Source organism: Varroa jacobsoni, unplaced genomic scaffold (assembly GCF_002532875.2).
Source record: "Varroa jacobsoni isolate VJ856 unplaced genomic scaffold, vjacob_1.0 scaffold_367, whole genome shotgun sequence".
NCBI lineage: Eukaryota > Metazoa > Arthropoda > Arachnida > Mesostigmata > Varroidae > Varroa > Varroa jacobsoni.
The window spans coordinates 714,347-735,167 of record NW_019213269.1 but is presented as its reverse complement, the minus strand read 5'-3'; the positions used below and the strand labels follow the sequence as shown (position 1 = coordinate 735,167).

General features: G+C 39.6%; 3 protein-coding genes and 1 long non-coding RNA gene across 4 annotated transcripts in view; 2 read left to right on the top strand and 2 right to left on the bottom strand.

The window, feature by feature from the left end:
* The first annotated feature begins 130 nt into the window (after positions 1-130).
* Positions 131-2,965, top strand: Sgt1 (suppressor of G2 allele of skp1). The gene is made up of 3 exons (XM_022831988.2): positions 131-359; positions 1,320-1,742; positions 2,236-2,965. Exons 1-3 carry the CDS (start codon positions 351-353, stop codon positions 2,413-2,415), a joined length of 612 nt encoding a protein of 203 aa, XP_022687723.1. The 5' UTR covers positions 131-350; the 3' UTR covers positions 2,416-2,965.
* A 2,722-nt stretch (positions 2,966-5,687) lies between these two features.
* Positions 5,688-9,017, bottom strand: LOC111259769 (kinesin-like protein KIF3B). Its single transcript, XM_022831984.2, has one exon. It carries the CDS (start codon positions 8,088-8,090, stop codon positions 6,045-6,047), a length of 2,046 nt encoding a protein of 681 aa, XP_022687719.1. The 5' UTR covers positions 8,091-9,017; the 3' UTR covers positions 5,688-6,044.
* Positions 9,018-10,078: 1,061 nt separating this feature from the next.
* Positions 10,079-16,732, top strand: LOC111259766 (uncharacterized). Its single transcript, XM_022831983.2, has 3 exons — positions 10,079-11,189; positions 12,592-12,721; positions 13,679-16,732. Exons 1-3 carry the CDS (start codon positions 11,078-11,080, stop codon positions 13,809-13,811), a joined length of 375 nt encoding a protein of 124 aa, XP_022687718.1. The 5' UTR covers positions 10,079-11,077; the 3' UTR covers positions 13,812-16,732.
* LOC111259767 (uncharacterized) overlaps positions 12,577-20,821 on the bottom strand; it is a 15,968-nt gene continuing 7,723 nt past the window's right edge. Inside the window, exons 2-3 of the long non-coding RNA XR_002679832.2 lie at positions 13,067-13,134; positions 12,577-12,692 (exon numbers count right to left, since the gene is read on the bottom strand). This is a non-coding gene — a long non-coding RNA (uncharacterized LOC111259767). The remainder of the gene's footprint in view (positions 12,693-13,066; positions 13,135-20,821) is intronic.

Below are 20,821 nucleotides of genomic sequence, written 5' to 3'. Positions count from 1 at the left end.
ATAATTTACTGACATTGAAATGAAAGCATAAGATAAGGGCTCTTATGACCTAATAGTGTGTTAGTTTGGTAACTCAACGTTCTAGATATAACCGATTTTTTGAAAAAAAAAAAAAAATACGCACAAGAACTGTTGTAGAAGTTTCTATCGAACATTCGAATAAACATGTGGACAGATCACACGGCGCAAAACAAATAAGGGCCGATCTGAACACTTCTATAGTTTCAAACAGTCAACTGCACTGTCTCTTTGATCACGTTCCGTAAGACAGAGCGTCTCTATAGTAAAGTGAAAGCGATTGAACTAGAATATTGTGCGTCCTACAGGATCTTAGCCTCTTAGAAAACGCCATGGCTCAGGTAAATTGGTGAAAACGCATATAGCCGAAATCCTAGAAAGTTCGTGCTGTCGGAACTCGGTTCGGACTAATCGAGAAATCAAATTCGCGTATACCCACTTCAGTATAATTACGAATCCCTGTAGATAATCAGTAGATCCGGGCCATTGGGTAAAAGTTGATTCAGGTGAATTTCTTTTTGCACAATACTAAAGTCGTCACACGTATCGAAGTAGTCAGTAGTACGTGCTTTCAAGTCTCACACCTTCTTAGGATAACATTATTGTTATTCGTAACTAACAGGATTTGGTAGTTAGCAATATTTACTGGCTAACGATCTGTACGAAAATACCACAAACCTCCTTTAAGGGATAATCGCGGATTGTTCTCAAACCGGGTATCTCTTGTATTACAGTATATCAGAAAGCTATAAATGTTGATTACGCAATCGATTTTTTGTATGGATGTGTTTGAAAATAGTTATGGAGCTGCGTTAGGTTATTAGTTTTATTATTTTTCAATGTGATTGTTATACTAGTGCAAAATCAGACCGTGGACATAACGATGCTCAGACATCTTTCCACGTTTGATACTGAGAGATCTTGTAGGTTAAGGTTTTGACTTGTGGCCGCATTATGGAACCTTTTGAACGAACTTGAGTACGCTTGTCTGTTACATACTACTACGTATATGATTTTCAGGTGTACTTGGTATTATCACGAGCAGCTATTCAATGAAAGATTAAACACTTTACCTTATTCAGTCTGAAGCTAGTTTAATATTTGACTCTAATCGAACGTGTTTGGCTACTAAATCGGAAAATGTATCTGCTCGATTTAAAGATTTTACCCGTGCCGACAGCGGAGCTACTCTACGTTCTTGTTGTATTCGTGATCGACCGATATTCAGCCGGCCGTTTACCGATGGCGATTCATACAGAACTAATTTAACTGAAGTCATTTACTCCGGTATACGTTTTCAGACGCGCCATGACTGGTACCAGACAGAATCCCACGTGGTTGTCGAAATTCTTCTAAAAAATCAAAAGGCTGACGATGTTAATGTGAACTTTACTTCAGACACATTATCTGTTACTGTAAAACTTTTATCAGGAGATTATAATCTCGACTTGATGTTGGCTCACGATATTCATCCTGAGAAATCCTCGTATAAAGTGTTATCGTCAAAAATCGAAATTCGATTGGCCAAGACACAGGCTGTGCGATGGTCTTCGCTCGTCCGCAAAGATGGCGCCACCGCTGGCGTTGAACCAAAGATGGTTGGTCCTAATCAAATCTCAGATATGCCGCGTTATCCATCGTCGTGCACCAAAGCGCATGACTGGGACAAGCTTGAAAAGGAGATTGAAAGAATGGAGAAAGAAGAGAAACCAGAGGGAGAACAGGTACGTGTTAGAGCTCGTATATATGAACACACATCGGTCCACAGTTTGCCATGAAATGGCCTAAAACTTAATCAAAAACCCCGCAGAAAAATCGTACGCGTTTAGACCATCGGTGAACCAGTAACTGTTGCCGTCCTTTAGTGGTCGATTTTCTGCTTATTTTGTCGATCATTAACTGACAGTGGGCGATCTTTTCTCAATGAACAAAATCTCTACTGGTGTTAAACGGCTTTATGCAACTAACTCATTCAAGAGGCATTCTATTCTAGTTCGGCTCAGTTGTTGGAGAAGGCATGGATGTAAATTATTAGTTGTGTTTATGGATAAAATACAGTCCGGCATATTACGTTGCACATCGAATTTCACTGGTCGACAACGCGATGATATAACAGAATCTCGTGTTGAATTGAAGACCACAAAACGACCTGTTAGCCAGCCCAATGAAGAATATGATTAATTTCCTGAAGTAACACTTGTTTATTCGATTTCGCAGGCGGTCAATGAGCTCTTTAAAAAGATTTATCAGGACGGAGATGATGAGGTTCGCAAGGCGATGAACAAATCATTTGTCGAAAGTGGAGGCACCGTCTTATCTACCAATTGGGGAGACATAAGCCAGAGAAAGGTCGAGGTTAAGCCTCCCGATGGAACCGAATTCAAAAAATTTACTTAAAAATTAAGGAACACAAGAGCGATGGCAAAGATCGATTTAGGGGACGTTTTTTCGCTGTACATACTACTATTATCAAGATGAACGTTCAAAAAATAGTGTGTAACCAGCTGCAACGCTATGGATCCACTCAGTAATTAGGTATTTTTGAAGATTGGTCTGGCTAGGACGAATGCCAAAGATTCAAGATTGTTAACACCTATTTGCAATGCAATTCGCTTGAATATGATTATGCGGTAAGGGTTGGACACAAAAAAGATATTTGCACGTTAACATTTTGTGGACACTTCTTCAATTCCCCGTTTTTTCGTCCCGTTGGCTAAGCCATTAGATACAGACGCTAACAACTCTCGTTCTAAGTATTTTTTTTTATGTTGGTATATTTGGGTTTAAATATGGTAATTAATTCCTTGCCATTGTTTTTTTCGAAAAACTAGACATTTATCTCTGATGTCTGACTGTTAAGCAACGTTGTTCCAAGAAATAAAAACAAAATTGTATCCGTGACTAAAATAAAAATATGGCAGTTATGTATTCACAACTGCAAAACGGATGTTGTTTTTATGGCTGGTTCTTCAGGTAAAAATACCGAAAATTAGTTCGGAAAAAATATAGTTCATATCAAGTAAATGATGCGAAATCAAAACTACTTCGACACAGCTAACTGAACCTAGAATAAGCTTTTTATTTAGTAGGTCCTTAGAAATTATGTTTATATAACAATCCTGAACATTGAAGTAAGTGCTGACGGATAATTCAGCTTAAAAGAAGAAAATAGGTAGGTGCTGACTTACCAACAAGTAGGAAGTGTTAACGCTTCACAATTTCATGGTAGACCAACCAAAGTTCACAAGATGTAAAAGATGTAGGGATGTTTGTTCTTTGAAGTAAAAGGGAGTAGAAATAATTGAACCACATGTTTACGAGGATGTCATGCTTTATTTAAAATCGCGCCAGCTCCTAAAGATGTTAACCTATCCTGCAACATTAATGTGGCACAAAGGTTGTGTCAGCGGAAGTTAAAATGTGCGTTTGAGAGTGTGCTACAAATTTGTATAGTACAAAGGAAATAATTGTAGAATATTAACCAGAGTTTAGGCTTTCGTTAAGCATTAAAAGCTGGCATCGTAAAATTTTGACCTGAAAGTGCAAATTCGAGTGAATGGGTCTAATTATGAACTTATTGGGGGCTGTTGAAGCCAGTGCGGTTTATATATACCTATATATATACACAATACAAAACTTTATCAGAATTCCTATTTCAATGTATTCCGAGAATTATTGAGGTCTTGGTCTCGTAGATTTTACGATTTCTCACAGTTCGGGATCTGAATGTGCGGCCATTAGTGAAGGTAACTAAATTAACGTTCCAGGCAACACACACTAATGGTCGTACAATTCTTTAAAGTCAAATAAAGAAGTGGTTCCTTGATAGGATCTGGCGTAACACTCAGCAAACCATCTCTGAATGAGTGATTATAAATGAGCAGAGCACCGTTGACTTTTATTTTAGATCTTGTTCAAGGTGGCGGAAATCAATGCTAAGGGCGTTGTATTCTAGTAATAGTTGAAAATCTGGAGTCGGGGGTGTAGTCCGTTTCAAGTAACGGATCGGCGACTGATCGAGAAAAAACATTGAAGTCGGACTGGACGGAGTAATGAGAGTACCCGATTTGAAACTTAAGGATCTTGAATTTTATGAAGTTGCTTCGGAACGAACAAGCGAAATTAACATTTGTTTAATTATTCTGAAGGATAAAAGTGTGTGCTGTAGTTGAAGCAAGAGTAATATGGAACACTCTCGCGTGAATTTCATGTCTTCTTCCGTAATCTTTCTGTACATTATCTACAGCGCAGCTGTAGGTAGTTCTTCCATCAATGAACGCTAGAAGTAATTTCAGGACGTTAAAATCTTACGGCTACTCTTGTGGACCACTATGGACGAGTCGTTGCGAACCGACCGCATTTGGTCTGCGCCACAGATCAGCTAAACAAACGCTTGCATTGTTTTGGCGCTAGACTGAAAGGCATGCTATTGTGTCACGGTTATGCCGACCGCTTGGAAATATGAATAGTTATTTTAAGTCAATTGATGATATTAGTTATAGCTGAAGCACCCACTGAATTGTACTATAATATGTCTTACATTTATTACTGTTTTAGTAAGTTCAACGATTGAAACCCCTCAACGCTCTATTCAGTTTGGCGCGGCCTTTCATCTTGAATATAAATGAATATTTTTGGGTTGACGTCCCAAACTGCGCTAGCATTGCACTAGACAGCTGATGTGCGACACGAAACGGTTCTAAGGTTCTAGCACGTTCCGAGCTGCACGTCTTTAGCCATTAAATTTTCAGAATTTATTGAGCATTATGCGCCGCCACCGTCTATAGTAAGCTAGCACAAACATAGCTATACACTGGGTAGTCAGTCGCTCAATTGGGATCACTCAATTATTTCACATACGCTATCTTCACAAGCTTGTACTTACGAAAGCTTCAATACAGCATGAACTCATTGTTGTTATATTTAATAGATGGTAAAATTAATTTTCATACTAGTTTTACCCTGCTGCTATTACATAAGCTTGGGCAATCTAGGTTTCATCTTCTCCTTGCATTTATAAAAGCGTGCACTGGCAGAATATAGGAGAAATGCAGAAAGGGGGACAAAAACGGGCTGGTGATGGCACGCTAATCAAACTACATTCACGGAAATAGATTAACAATAGGAATGAATGTAATAGAACTCTCTGAACTTTATTACGAGCAGCTAGATCAATTCATGTAAATATTATGCCGTAGACCATTCAGTGCTTCTATAGTTTTAAAAACGCACACCGCGTCCATATGAATGCAGGTCAGCTCTATACCAGTGCTACATCACTTAAAGATAAATTCATCATAGAACCTTGATGAATGAAACGTCAACAAAACACAGAACAACAAAGCTGCTAAGCCGGAGTCTGCTGGTTCAAGTCAGTGGTAAAACACATTTTCTCTAAGTTCTAAGTTGTTGGTTTCGATATTTAAGCGCAATGACTGCAAGAAATTGCTCTAGGTTTCCTAGAAATAAGAAGAGCTAAACCGTAAAGATTCATGGGCCACTCGTAAACTCGAACTCAGTAGAGCGAACAGATAGACAATCATATGAGTGCTACGCGATCTCCGGAGAAACTGTACTGGATATTTTTATTAATCATATTCATAACCTAGGCAATTATTGAGATTTTTATGACAAACAACTGTATTCGACAATAGTGAAGCACACTGATGTCATTTGTTAAAGTCTATGACTTGATTTATTTTCTCTTCGTAGGCACATGGCAAAATATAGTATAAGCAAGAACTATATTTGTTTTGGACAATTATTTGCATTAACGCTATACGTTTTGTAATTTGTGTTATGTCACCATTGTGATTTTTGCTCAACATTCGGACAAAGGCAACTTTTTGGTCCTATAGTCTTGAAGGCAATTATGGAAGTGATGATATATATCTATCGTTATCCTAATTGATGACAAAAATTAGAATAGTACATTGACGCAGGCCCGTTGCCTGCTCGTTCCAGTTTTGTATGATTCACATAGACAGAGTAAACTGTACCAAGTCCAAAATGTTCGACTCTAAAAATCACTTGTAATAACTTCTTGATGATGCGGAAGGTGATTTGGGTGAGCGACGGCCTTTGGACTTGCTTGAGGGCATGTGAACCAGCTTGTACTGTGGTAGACCTGCGTCAACTTCCAGATCGGGTAAAGGCTTCATGACGTCGTCGAGAAGAGTCTGAAGGGTGGGTGACACTTTGGGCGGGTGATATTCGCGAACACGAAGATCCACGAACTCCAGGCCGAGACTAACCTGGCTTGCGTCAGCGACCTTATATCGCTTATGGGCCATATCGTGTACCAAGCGTTTCGGATTGTGGCTATCTGCTAATGGATGCACTGCCGAAGTACCGAGCTCATTGTTGAGCACCATTGAATATGGCAGCAGATCCCAACTTTCCGTCTCGTCGTCGTACACAATGCGTGATAGTATCTTCGCCTTTTCTTGGACAGGTATAAAATTTTCAATAATCATATATTTCAGTTTTAGCTCTTTAGTTAGCTCATGCTGTGTTGCCTCGAGCTCTCTTCGTTCACGATTATTCTCTTCGGTGAGATCTTTAATGTCGATTTTCGCTGCTTGCAGTTTTCCGTAAAGTTTACGCAACTTTTTTGTCTTAGCATCGACCTCCTGCTGTAGGCTCGTGTAACCCTCCCGAATTTCGGAGGCACTTTCTTCATGCAACTCCAGTTTTTTCACTATCTCCCGCTCGATGCGTTTCTGTTCTGCAATTTCTTTTCGCTTCAATTCAAGCGCACGCTCCTGCTCATTCGTATGCTCAATAATATCTTTTCCCCCAAGAAGTTTACTTTCGAGGGCAGCAACTTTTGCAGCTAGTTTTTCCGTATATTCGACATCGGCGACGTCAGGACTCATTAGACCGCCCCCATCCGCAGAGCTGTCCGAATTGATGGACGAGCGACTCACTGCGCTTTTTGACTTTCCCTTTCGTTTGCCCTTTTCCTCTAGTTGCATTTTCAATCTAGCAATCTCCAGTTGAAACTCACGGAGCAGCGCGTCCTTCGGGTCCTCATTCACCTTGGGCTTGTTCTTAATATTCTTGGCTCGACTAGCATATCGTAAAGTAGTTAAAGTTTCCTCATAATTCCAGTGCGAAGGACCAATGTTTGCGATCATTATCGTCTTGGCATTTCCTCCCAGCGAATCTTCCAGCAGTCGTGTAAGTTTCGAGTCTCGATATGGCACGTGGGTCGACTTGCCGTCAACAAGACTTGAGATAACATTACCCAATGCCGATAGACTAAGGTTAATCTTGATCGCCTCCTTCTGCATGGTACCCTGCGCGTTCGTTTTGCTTTGTCGTTCTGATCCTGCTAGGTCGACGAGGTTCAGCTTGCCTACACGAATCGTCGCTGCAGACTCAGTGTGTTCTTCGATGTCACTATGCTCCACTGTAATGATGAAGATGGCATGCGATCGAGAGCTGTGTAAATTCATATTGGTTCTACCCACAGCACGGTTCTGATTGCCGACTGTCATAACTCGTTCGATTTCTTGAACCGATTTGCATACGAACGAACTAAGATCTTTGACATGGACACCGGTGTCTGGACGCTCCTTAAGTTCGAGTTTTGTACTTTGATCCTTCGCAATTAAATCTCTGATCTCTTCCTGATAGATTTCCAGATAAGAGGCACGTACGAGGTACTGTTTATTGCGTGACTTTCGTATATGGTCAAAGATGTGCTGGAACGAATTTGGTATGACACCTCGCCTTTCCGGATCAGTGCGAATACCTTCCATCGTGTATGTTTTGCCTGTACCTGTCTGTCCATATGCGAATATGGTTCCATTAAAGCCTTCGAGAACAGAGTCAACCAGTGGGCTAAATGTTTCATTGTATAGCTGTTTTTGGGTCGCATGCTCGTCGTACACGGCATCAAATGTAAACTGCTTTGGCTCTTCGTCAGCTTTTGTCAACTCGATAGAATTCCGTTCAGGGTGGATTGTCACGACACGTCGATGATGCGACTCCTTCTCTTTGTCACTCATTAATCGACATCTAACGATCACTTTGACGCTCTCCGACTTTCCCGACTTTGCGCTCATTCTGCCAGCAGCGATCAACACAACGCCGCGTGATACAGTAGTAGACACTGATTTTCTTTAAAAGCGACAAATAGCGGCTCCGATGTGTACCACCTTAAAGCGAATCTCCTTGTTCTATTGCGAAATTCTGAGTATAGTAAGCTGCTGCCAGTTGGATATGTGTGGCAATGTGACCCATACCGGCCCACCTTGACGTTTTGTGTACCGACCGGTGTATGGTATGGCGTACGGTTGGCAGAAGGTCAGTCAACTGGTTGTCAAAACAAACATCCACGTGTTGCAAGTAAGAGCCATTTGTACTTGATTGACAGCTGTGCATACCGTTCAAGCCTTGCTTACTAGAGAAGAGGCCACCAACATTCGCATTTTGCAGTACCACAGTTTCGTTGAATAACCAGAGCTGTCGAAAGGTACGACGGTCGCGGCGGCCGCGGTGTGAGTCAGCTGTGTGGCGTACTGTATTCCTATTCGAGGCTGTCTGAGGTCGTGTCGTTATTTGAAGTGTGTGGCCCCTTCGTCTGCTAGCACTTCGTGAAGCGAACCAGCGAACTCATGTCGAACTACAATACAACCCAATGGCAAAACTTCCGTGGACTATTAGAATAAGCAGGACTTAGCCACCGGAGTCACCCCTTGTCAGGAGCGGGATGCCCGCTAGCGGTTTCCATGACTCCGCGCTTGTAGGAGAGGAGGGTCGAAGGTGAGGGTATTATTCCAATCCCCCGGTCTTCCTTGGCCTTGAGCTGCCGGTTGACCGAGTGCGCGTTATGGAGGAAACTAAAGCTTTATTAAGGACTGACGTGTTAAACCGCCGGTGAAGGAGTATTGTGAGAAGCGAGGCTATGGGCTTCGTTACCGCTGTTTGTTTGATGTAAAGGACGGAACAAAATTTATTCAGAAAGCAGCTAAGTTGTGATATGGCTATCGATGCAAGCAGGATAGAAATGTTTCTGTTATTCCTCCAACAGACAGCACTTCTATTTTTGGCCATTACCACTTCAGACCAGAAATATGGTAGAACATTAACTTTTTGTCAAAAATTGAATAGTTCCAGGCTGTACGGATTCAACTCATCAGGCTTATTGACTCATTTCATTTGAGTCAGATTTTATGCGAACAGTTCCATGATGCGTCGCTTTTTAGCAATCGTTTTTTGCTATCATAAATGTTATTTCAGAGTTACCCTATCGCCAAGGAACCCTACTAGACCGCTAATGCGCAGTCCATGCAAATTTGTTGTAACCGAAAAATTGCAGAATAGTAATAAATAGAAATTATTATGATCATTATTTTAATATAAAGTGAAGTTAAATATGTAGGCTTGACGATCGAGTGTTTCAACATGCTTATAGTCAGCATGGGAATTGCGGTCACATCTTGTAGCATAAAGCGCGTTAATGAATGACTATTCTCAAAAGCTTAAACGCAGGGCTTTTGTGGATAAACCGCCGACCCGACCGCTATTGAGGCATGTGGGCAATAGAAGGAAGTACTTGGTAGCCTAGAAGGTGACGCTATAATAATAAAGCAAATAAGATAAATAATTTCACACGAACATAAACCAACATTCTATTTGTCGATCTTGTACCTAATCGAAAATAGTGGCGCAATGACATCTGAAGCGTTACGAGTTTGGCGACATGGGTCAAAAAAGCTTCAGGCAGTACAGATAGAGAAAGTAAAGTAAACCTCCTGTTGTTGGGATGAAGTTGTGCAAGTGGCGTCACGGCAATCTCAAAGCATAGACGTTTCAGAACCATGCCTACCTAAGCCATTGGGGTTGCCTTTAGGGCGCGATTATCCTAACATCGTTCAACTAGAGGAGACACAGGATGGCTTGGCATAACGCCAATTCGCGTGCTCATAGTAGAATTTGTTTGTGCTGCAACTCAGTACTTCAGATAAGGAACTATATAGAGCATGCGGAACAGATACTATATAGAGCATGCGGAAGGGGCTTCGTTCTATTGATTTAGTATTTATTAAAAGACTTACTGATATTACACTAATGACCCTAAACGAGATACGGGAATTAGTCATTCTTTAAATACATTACTACTGTTGGCACACATTGGCTGCCAGAAGGCTAATTAATCAATAAAGCATGCAGGGACTTGTTTACATGCAACCTATCAAACACTGTTGGCTTCATTGGAAAATAGCATCAAGAATATTCAACCCAGTTCCGCTCCCAGCAGATACCCTGGCGTCTACGTCAATCGTTGGCTAGGCAAGAAAAGCTAGATTACAATGTGATTGATGTGCGCTTCCGCTTGAGACCCTTCCATTAAGATTATTTAGTCCCATAGAAAACACATGGATAGTAAAAGGCAACGTTCGTGGATCCAACCAAAAAGGTAGCTATTCAGAACTGAACCAGCGCTTTGATAACAATTATAAGGTTGAAAACATGGAATATGTTTGACAGTACACTTACGGTAGTTGTGTTTGTTTAGTTTTGGGTTCAATTAGGGTAACTAGAACAAGGCTACAGAGTTATTATGTTTTGTTGTCAATATGAATCCGGAATGAAGGAAATGAGGAAAAGGTTTGCACGCCAGTGTCATTTCATTGTCATCAAATATCACACAAACAACGAAGAATGAGCTTTCGAGAAGAATAAAGTAAGGTTTTTAACAGTATGTAGTTTCCAAACATAACTTTCCAAACAGACCAGATAGTCCTTGGCTGAGCATGGCGGGTACTCTTCACTCGATGACATCCTCGCCTGGCGAGCCGCATGCTTTATCCAGTCCTGAATTGTCGAGGGTATCGGGGAGTCTTGACGTTCCTTTGGTCGGCTAACGTGTATTTCTCTCAGTGCCAAACACGGCGGCGTCGGATATTGCGTACCAACGAGGATTGTTGGCTGGCGTTGCGCAACAGCGCCACTTGATTAACAGCAGCACCCAGGGCAGTCTTCATCCTGATCGAGCGTCCAATCGAGTCCACGTTTTTGTGTGTGTGGCTGACTACACGTACGAGGGATGCAGCACGCTACGAGCGTCCTCACTCCATTAGTATTGTGCGCGATGGTCGGGCTCCTCTGGTGGCCCATCGACGCGTCGATGTTCCGAGGCAGGATTTCTATCGTCGATGGTATGTGCAAATGGCTGCGATTAAGAAATGTTCTAGCTAAAATATCGTCGCAAATATCGGCCGGTTCTTCTATACAAATTAATAAGAAGAAACTTTTTGATTTTCCTTCATTAACAGAAATCAGCAATGTCCACGGTAAAGAACAAGTAGATTCAAAATGTCTTCTATAAAACGAATTTGAACTTGTGCCAGTTATATATGTCTGAGTGCAGCAACAGGATCATGCGGGATGTACCAGATCTATTTAATGCCTGTCATCAAAGACTGCCAACCTAGCCTTTTACAGGGTAGGCCACGAATTTGTTCTTATTGAATTCAGGCTTGGGGCCGTGTGTTAAATCTACACTGTGCCCCCCTGGCGTTGCGTTCAGGTCCCATATAGCTGCTCTGCGTTTGCACAGTGCATATTGAGTATGCTTACGTGAAATACAAGGCAGACATTCGTTGATGTTTAATTTTTCCTTCAATCGCGTTTACTAAACAAGCGTAGTAGCGCAATAGTAAGTGTATGAGTAATCATGTAAATCCTCCATGGAAATAGTATATTAATCAATTATAGTTGATTTTATGTTAGTTTAGTGACGTGAAATAGATCGTTGGCAGTTTCTTATAATTTTCTACTTACTGCACAAATTTGATACAAATCTAATACAAATAACGAACGTATACATTCTGTATCTCGAACAGATATGTATGCAGCAAAAGAATTCCATCAAAAAGAAAAATACGGATGTGGGCATAGTGAGAGGTAGCCAAAAATGTATACAAAAAAAAATTACTCGTAGAGAAATAAACTGGTTTGGAAACGAATTAATTTACTGCGGCTAATAGTTATCCCGAAAGATCGAACGCCAACAGCTGACGAAGGCTTTATGCGCGTTTAGCAAGAGATACATTTAGTGCACCGCAGTCAGAAGTTTAGGTTAATTCATTTTATGTTACAAACGCAGCCCACTGTTTATTTTTTATCTTCTTCTTAATTGGCGAAAAAAAAAAGGCCGAGCGTAAAACTGGAGACAAAGCCTCAGTTCTAAGTCTATGCTGTTTTTCAGCTGCACTGGTACCCACTAAATTGGCGCGTCGCGGTGTCTCTGGGCTTGTGCCACTCTAAATACTACCTTAAGTACTATTCGACTTCAAGAGTCGGGAGAAATTGCATGGTTATAACATGGACATATTATTTTACTAAGGCCTCTTTTTTAATGCTAAAGTTGTACGCTACTATAACGTATGACTATACAGGTTACTAACCTAATGAACGCCTATATTGTTTCCTTAGTACGTTTCCTATACCTGTTGTTCGGCCACCGTTTCCTAGATGGCTTTGATAGCTTTTTTTAGCATGACATGCGCTTAGTTCATGACCAAGGATAAAAAATCGATGCACTGAATCTGTTCTCAGGCAAATGCAACGTGACGGCTCAGGCCAATACGACAAAACTTTTAAATGATGCCGAATCTCTGTCTATGGGAACACCACTATGCGCGAGGATACAGTGCAATCTGAAAACAGAAGAATTCATCGGAGAGGCGTAAGTGACACTCCGTAAGATATAGCAGCAATATCGGAACGAATATCGTTATGATATTTGCAATAGAATGAAAGGATTGACTATTTGATGATCTAATTAACTGGGTCTAAGTTGTGTCATAGATTATGACTGGAAATATATAATTTATCATTATTTAAAAAACTGTCCGTTAGTCTGGCCTTTAATCAAATAGTAGAAGGTAGTTACTTTGAGGCCAGGTGTACAACATACTTGACTCTGTCCCTATTAACCTTAAAGGGCAATTGATTATATCAAAGAAATCTTTAAGATTGCTACCATCAGGTTGGCGTGTGGATACAATCCTAAATAACGGTGAAAACTTACATGGCAACGGTGATCCGGTTTAAAAGTCGGTCCGAAGCACTCATATCCTCTTAATTTTCCAAATGCATCTATAGTGCAACGAAAATTATACAAAAAAGCATAACGCGTATCACTTATATGTTGAAACAATTAAATTAATACATTTTATTAATAAACATTAGTAGACATAGATATGCAGTATATGAAAAATAATCATGCTAAAAATAGGTATGTATGTATTTTAGCCAAATTTACAAGTAAACCCTGCTATGTGCTTCACTATATTTCCTATGCAACAACAAATAAAAACTCTCGCTAAAAACAGACATTAAGGACAAAAACTACCATGGTAGCCACTACAACCATCATAAGCTCCCGATGACCTGATATGCTGGGCTCAAATAGTGTAAAGACTTATCGAGTTTTAATTCGGTACCAAACCCGATACTTCTCCGTTGCGAGTCTCGTGTCCCACCATTGCGCAAGTGAAAGCTATTTAGAAAGGGTCGTTAAGTGGTAGAAAGGGTTTTAAGAGATACTTTGGCAGAATGTTTAGAGGGTGTTCCTGATGATTATTTAGCGTGGTGAATTAGTGCTTAATTTAGAACTATGATGCGGTTTTTTGTTTCTTAGGTGCTGGGCGATCAGCTGTGATCCGGAATGCAAACCCGTAGCGAAGAATCCCCAAGGAGTTTTTCCCGATTGTTGTCTTTCGGAATGCGACTGTTGGGATCCTCAGCTCGTTATCGATCCTGTTCCTCAATGACAAAAGCAGAGCATCGTGATGAATTGGTATATCGGCCAGATTCGGCGTTAATTTACGGGAACTTTGGTTGAATGATTTGAGGCACCCCTCCCCCCTCCCCCAACAAATGAACCCCGACGAGGAACTCCGAACTAGGGAAGATCCAAGAGTGATCATTCTAACATATTGGTGTATTTCCACTAATGCAAGAAGTCCAGCTATATACCAAAACGGTCACGACAAATAAATACTGTCCGTGCGCATGGCCAACAAAACTTTCTTTATTCACACGAATGAAGGAGTATGTATTACCGGCGGGACCTAAAACAACTACTCCTGGTCGTTTCTTTCAACCAAACGTTCAGCCCCTGGCTATGCATACACATACACGCACACACAACCACATCAATCAAATCTAGGAAAAAAAAACGCTAATACTTTTTTTTCTAAATTGATTTATTGCAACAGCTTATTTTTCTTTATGTGAAGTTTTGATAATTCATGTTAGAGTAAGCCATGTCCTTCATCAGATTGGATGGAGTTAACATAACGCTGAATGGAATGCATATCATTAATCTAAGGACTACATAGATCCAACAAGGCCATCAAAAGCTACAAGCGGCCTATAATATAAGGATCAGTACTGTAAACTGATACTTAGATTACAGCTCATTGACAATATCAGTATACTAAACTGAGTCGGGTTTCCTAGCCTTTGTACGCCATTTCTCTCTAAACGAATGCATTGGATATGGAGTAGGCTATAAATTCGTTGCTTTCATGACGCCTGTGGAATACTTCACTCTTCTGCCTAAGACATTATTTGTTAGCTTGAAAAAAAAAAGCAGCGAATATTATACAGTTCGTGAATGTCGATTTAATTCGATTGATAAGGTTTGTGGTACTTTGTGTTACCTTCTAGATGTTATCTAATATAATTTGTCATAAAGAGAAGCGTCTTTGTTTAGAGTTTTTTTTATGAATTTTATCTTCCGTCGAAATTCTCTTTGGCACTTACCTTCCGTTTTAGGGAATTCAGCTGCCCTGATGACTTATTAATTATATAGGATGTATGCTTTAACAAAGTGAATCAGGTCACAACCTTGAGCATGAGCCTGACGGGCAACCTTCTCATCCAAAGGGGTTTTCTGCACCGTTCTCTGCACTGTGCACAAGTTTCCACAATCTCATAGAACTGTTTAATTGCAACAAATTTTCGTAGATGTTAAGTGATTTTATCTAACGCAATCTGTCATGCATGAAGATCAGCAGTCTATCGGGGCCAGTTACTCAAAATGTCGTATTGGAATGTTTTGTTCTAATGAAGCTAAGTAGTGAGTTTTCTGATACTAATTTACCGTTTACTATGCCAATCGGCGGTGGATTAAATCATGCTTGTACGTAATTGTGTAATTTTTGTGAATGGACAGAGATACTTGTATAGCTCTACGCTATACAAACCGCAAAAGACCATTTTATATGTGCTCGAATAACTTCTCTGTTTAAGAAAAAGAAAACAGCTATTACGAGTCAGAGAATGGAATTCAAACAAATTATTTATACCCTGCAGGCGATGTATGAGAGCTATTGACAGGATAAAAGCAGACTGCTCTATTTCCCGACGGTGGATATGTTCAAATTGTTCGTCAAGTTTTATCTGTGATGAGTTGGTGTTGTTCAGTAATGCAGTTAGGGCGTAGGCGTCTCTGCATATACTGTTATTGTTTCCGCCTAACCATGGGCACAGGCAACTAGAGTATCTCATAGCAACATAAGCTCGATTTTTCTTGTTGCAACTGTTACTTGATTTGGTCTATGGGCTATGAGCTCCGCTTCCGCGTATCAGAGGATTGTTTTAGTAGTTGACGGTACGTGTAGAACTTAGACATCAGCCATAAGACATAAGTTACCTCAGGCTGTGGTGATTTATAATTCCATTTATTTTAATGTTTTATCCCGTCTGAACGAGGAATTCTTTTAGTGTTTACGCCCTTATGGCTGTCGTCTAATTTCGTCAGCTATGAACAGATTTTAGGCTATCCATCGAAGACAGATCTGAACTCAAGATGCCAGACTGGCCAGTCTGCAAGCAAAGGAGTTACAGCTCTGTCGTATTGCTCATCCGCTACTTCGCTGCACGCTGGGATCCAGCCGAGCCATCTAACCTAATACCTAATGGCGATAGCGGGCGTAAAGCCAAAAACATTCAAAGCCTGTCCTTCGGGCGCCTACATTTAGGTTAACAGGCATATGTAGCTAATATACTTCAAATGAAAGGGACAATACAAAAATTAGAGATAAACAGACACGACTTGAAAAATAGTCAATGATGATTGATGGTGTTTTCATGTTTCCACACGTTTTATCTTTTACGTGCTAGCCGTTTTGAAAGGCCGCTACCTTGTATACACACTTGAAAAAAGAAAGTGAGGTTTTTTCTTTGTGGAACGGTCGGTGGCATGTCAAAGTGGGCACCAACCCAGAATGGCGGAGCTATAAGCCAGTCCTTTCAGTTCATGGACTAGAATCAAGTCTTTCATACAACTATACGATTTTCTATATAAAGGTAAACTTAATTTATACAAGAAAGCAGCGAATTAAATTTTGTATAGGCGATACGAGCAGCAATCAATGGTATCTCATTTCACAACAAATAATTTCAAACATTTGGCTGAACAAAGCTCAGCCAATACAATATAACGGTCAATATACAGGAATAGAATTGAAAACGAAATAGTATTCGTACACTGGCAAATAGGCAACCGAAACAAGTGGGACTAACATGCAGCGTCCTGATCTCACTACAAGTAAAGGCCGAGAAACCCGCATGGCTGTGTAACGTATGCAATAACCTTACACATCTATTCATTAATGACTACATTATGTGTGATTTTTTGTCATAATAAACTACTATTATTTACTGGACGGTTTACTTAAATTGACTTAAAGTCCACTTAAATTTTACTAAAAATTTACATTCCTATAGATAGAGATGAGAATGAGGGTCTTTTGGACTGATGTGGCGGACGCCTTTATAGCCTTTTACATTTCCTTTCGGGCACAGTACAACGCTAATAATTTATATGTGCAATAGTTCAAACTTATCGAGTAGTTGCTGCCCGAGCAAAGGTAATTAACCGTGCTCCTACATAGTGTGAGAAGCGAAGGATTACGTTTCTCAGCGTCCCTTCGTGATTGAACGATTCGTATTTAAACACGTTTGGTGCCATAATCTTGACCACCTCAAGGCAAGAGTGATGCGAGCGTGTATGTTAGCTGAGGACCGATGCTCACAAATGGAAGTTATCTACTGAACGCACTTTGCGAGTCTATCCAATGGGATCCTGCTATCGGAGGAATCAGTAGTATGTGGTATGTAACTACGCACAGAAGCTGATATCTAAAAACATAGGTCTAAATAGGGAATCAGAGTTGTTCAAGGGGTGACAAACCTCCCGGAATTAGCATTTCTTTAATAAGAATGTTAGCATTACTTTATAGCTAAATGTCGAAATGTATTTAAACGTCACTAACATTTACTTTAGCCTATGCTTTCGTTTTCGCACTTCCATTGGATTAATTAAATCTTACTGGTAATAGAAACTTAAGTAAAAATTATCTGTGGTTAAATACGGTAGACTTTTTAGCTTTAAAATTTAAAAAAAAAATCAAACACGTTCTATTATACCCGGAGAAGGCTGTTCTTCAATTTGACACACCAGCAGAAGCAGGTAGCACAACAGATTACTAAAACAAGCTTGAGCTGAAAAGGTTTAACGTAGCTTTCATTAATAAAATAATATTATATTTTATCGAGATGTAAAGCCTAATTTATCCATATTAAGTAAGCAAGCTTTGCTATTTTATTATTCCCTGATTAAGGTTTAGGCTGTACCAAATACAAGAGCATTGTTCATTTCCTTCTTCGTTTGTGCAAATCGTCCTGGCCGTTCCCTCATAGCGGAAACTATTGGAGTATATCTTGCTAAATATAAAAATCAAATGTGATAAATTCAAAATGAGGTTTTATCCAATACAATCTTTCACTTTAAGAAACTGTTTAAACTTATTATTTATAGTTTATAGTATAGAGTTTATAGTTCGTACATAGCCCTTCATCATAATAATTGAAATAATAATAATACTGACATTATGTATTAATTGGTTGCATACGGTCCTAGTAGACAGGCTGTGTCCGGCGAGCCTAAGCACTTTCTTAAGCATTAGCTAAGAGTTTTTCATTTCACGTTAGCCCTTTATTTTGTGACACACTTTTTCTTTCGTACGGCTTCTTTGTTCCTCTTTGCAAACAGATAGATGCGCGTCGTTATCGTGTCCCATATATTGTGAGAAAATGGCAAGAAATATTAGAGAAATCTATCCATTGTACTACCACATAGAGTGTAGTTGCCTCGAGGGCGAATAGCCTAAATATTATTTACTCTTGTCTAGCTAAATTTTTCTTAGCTTCGAAATATTTTGTAATCTGGAATGGATAAGATCTCCTATATCTGCTTACAAAAACGTTCGTTACAAAAATGAATATCCAACTAATAAAGATGTATATTTATACAGTTTTAAGGTTTAATAATACAGCTGCATAATTATACAGTTTTCAAAGTTTTTATACCTATACAATCCGTCGTCCCGTGTAGCATGTATCACATGTCAGTTTTTAGGTTAAAGTCAATTTTTTACACAACGTACATTTTCGCTGTGGATTATCTGTGCATGTCATAGTTTTGTGATAAAAATTCAAAATTTCGTCGAATAAACATAGAATTTCTGCGTGGTCAAACTAAAAACAAGGTAAAGGTAATATTGAAGTTTTAGGTAAAGAAGCAACAAGTAAGCTTTAGATAAAACTTGTTTCATTTAAAATTAATGAACCTAATCTTTTCCCCTAATCCTATTCTTTGATTAAAACGAAGGCAATTAAATCAATACTTTTTACAACAGTTTTTAGGTTGCATGATATGTATATAACGTGCTCTCAAAATCATTACAGAATGTATATATATATATATATATAATTGTTATAGGTGGATTTTATCTGATATATTATCTGCAAGCGTACAAACGTTAGATCTCCAAAAGTATAAAATAGAGCAGAAAATACGTTATAATACAATCCTAAAGCTGCGCAAGAGTGCTCCGTGGATATTGTTCTGAGTTTCGTAACTCACGCTTGTAGGAAAGACCGCTGTTTTCTTTATGCTATCATGGCTTTTAAAGCGATTTAATTTATTGTCGAATACGCGGGTGACCTAGTTGTGTTGGCCATAGGATAGGTTGTGACCGCAGCTACAGCATATTCCCGCTCTGGTTGATGATGCGTCGTACACGGTTGCGCAATGGCTGACAGAGACGACACTAGAATATGGATGTAGCCTTTTAATGTGGACCATATGGAAATGTTGCATTTACTCATCTCTTGACCTGATGCCGTGTTTCCCCTCTAGCGGAAACGGACATACATGTGAATATACTTAGTTGTTCAGAAAATATTCGCGACTTTTATTGACTTTCTTTTTATTTTAGCCAAGTGTTATGTAGCGTTGGAAAGGCCTCTCATACCCGCAAGGCTGCTTTCAGGTTTTGGTTTGGATCACAGCACACTGCCTTTGTTTCGGGCATCGAAGATAGGTATGTTGGCTGACGAAGAATAGCGTTCTGGACGCTTGCTTTGCTTCCAAATTTATCCCATGTGTTTCTCTTCACAATCTAATGGTGTGATATAGGATTTTTATTTAGCCATGATAAAAATTCGACGGCGAAGATGCATAGGCTAATTTAAAAATTATCCTACCCCAAAATGGACGATGGCGTTTCTCGACAGATGTAAAAAGTCGAATGACTTGCATTCTGTGGTTCGAAGAGGCTATTTTTAAACTTAACGAGCCACTTTCAGCTATAGGCTCCCAGTATAATCCATCAACCCTAGACTGGGTTACTTCACTTTTAATGAGATAACAATAGTTAATGACGATAAAGACAGTTTTTTTACTATACAGTATTCTCCTCGAAGTAAAGGCAACATTTCGTAGCCTGGACAAGAGTACCAACACGCAAATGAAGAGCAAAGAAAGAACGGTATACAACAGGCGACCCATTAAATCAGAAAACAAAATAACGCAATCAGTAAATAAAACCCGCGATTTACCTACTAGCTAGCAATTGAATTATAGGCAGTACTATTGCTACATCATAATTCGACATATATCACTTGTCAAAAAACATACATAAAATGTAGGATAGAATAATGGAAGGAAAACATGAAAGAGAACGTGCAGCTACTTAAACGACGATTCTTGTTTACCGCCCTTTACTGCGTTCACCTTATCTATGTCATAGAAAAGTATTATAAAACGGGTAATGAGAATATGACTATTCTCGGAGCCCCAGTCTATTCATAAATCGAAAAGGATAACGCCTAGCTGGAAACAAGGATCAAAACTGATGCAGCCAAAGCTCGCACCATATCTTAGCGGTAATTCTCTCAATTGATACATTGATAATAAACTTGTCATATAGGTTAGTTAGGTTAGGTGCTTTTCTGATTGGTCAACTGTTATTAGTCGTACACAATACTGAATAGCGCAATGACAAGGACACTACAATACCTACTTTTTATAGTATGCCAAATTCGGTGCATTTTTCATGGTAAGGGTATGGGTATGGGATGCCTGAGACTAGTTTCTGAAAGGGTAGCAGGGTTGAGTTTCTTCTATAAAAGCTTTTATATTTTTTTTAAAATTTCTAATAGCGAGCTTTATGGTTAACGATCAAGCGTACGTTATGGTTATTGATCCCTGTTCCGAGCATTTGTTATGATCTCATCGAACGACCTGGCTAGAGAATTTCGACTTTTGCGGAATGCAGCCAAGATACTGAAGCTCGTTTCCATATTTATCAAGCCCCATTTCAGTTGCACTAAATAAAAATGCAAAGTCTCAGCTTTACCCTAGTTGTTGGGTCTGTTTACCTAATGGACGGTATTCAGGCAGTTTGATTTCGAAACTGAAAAAATG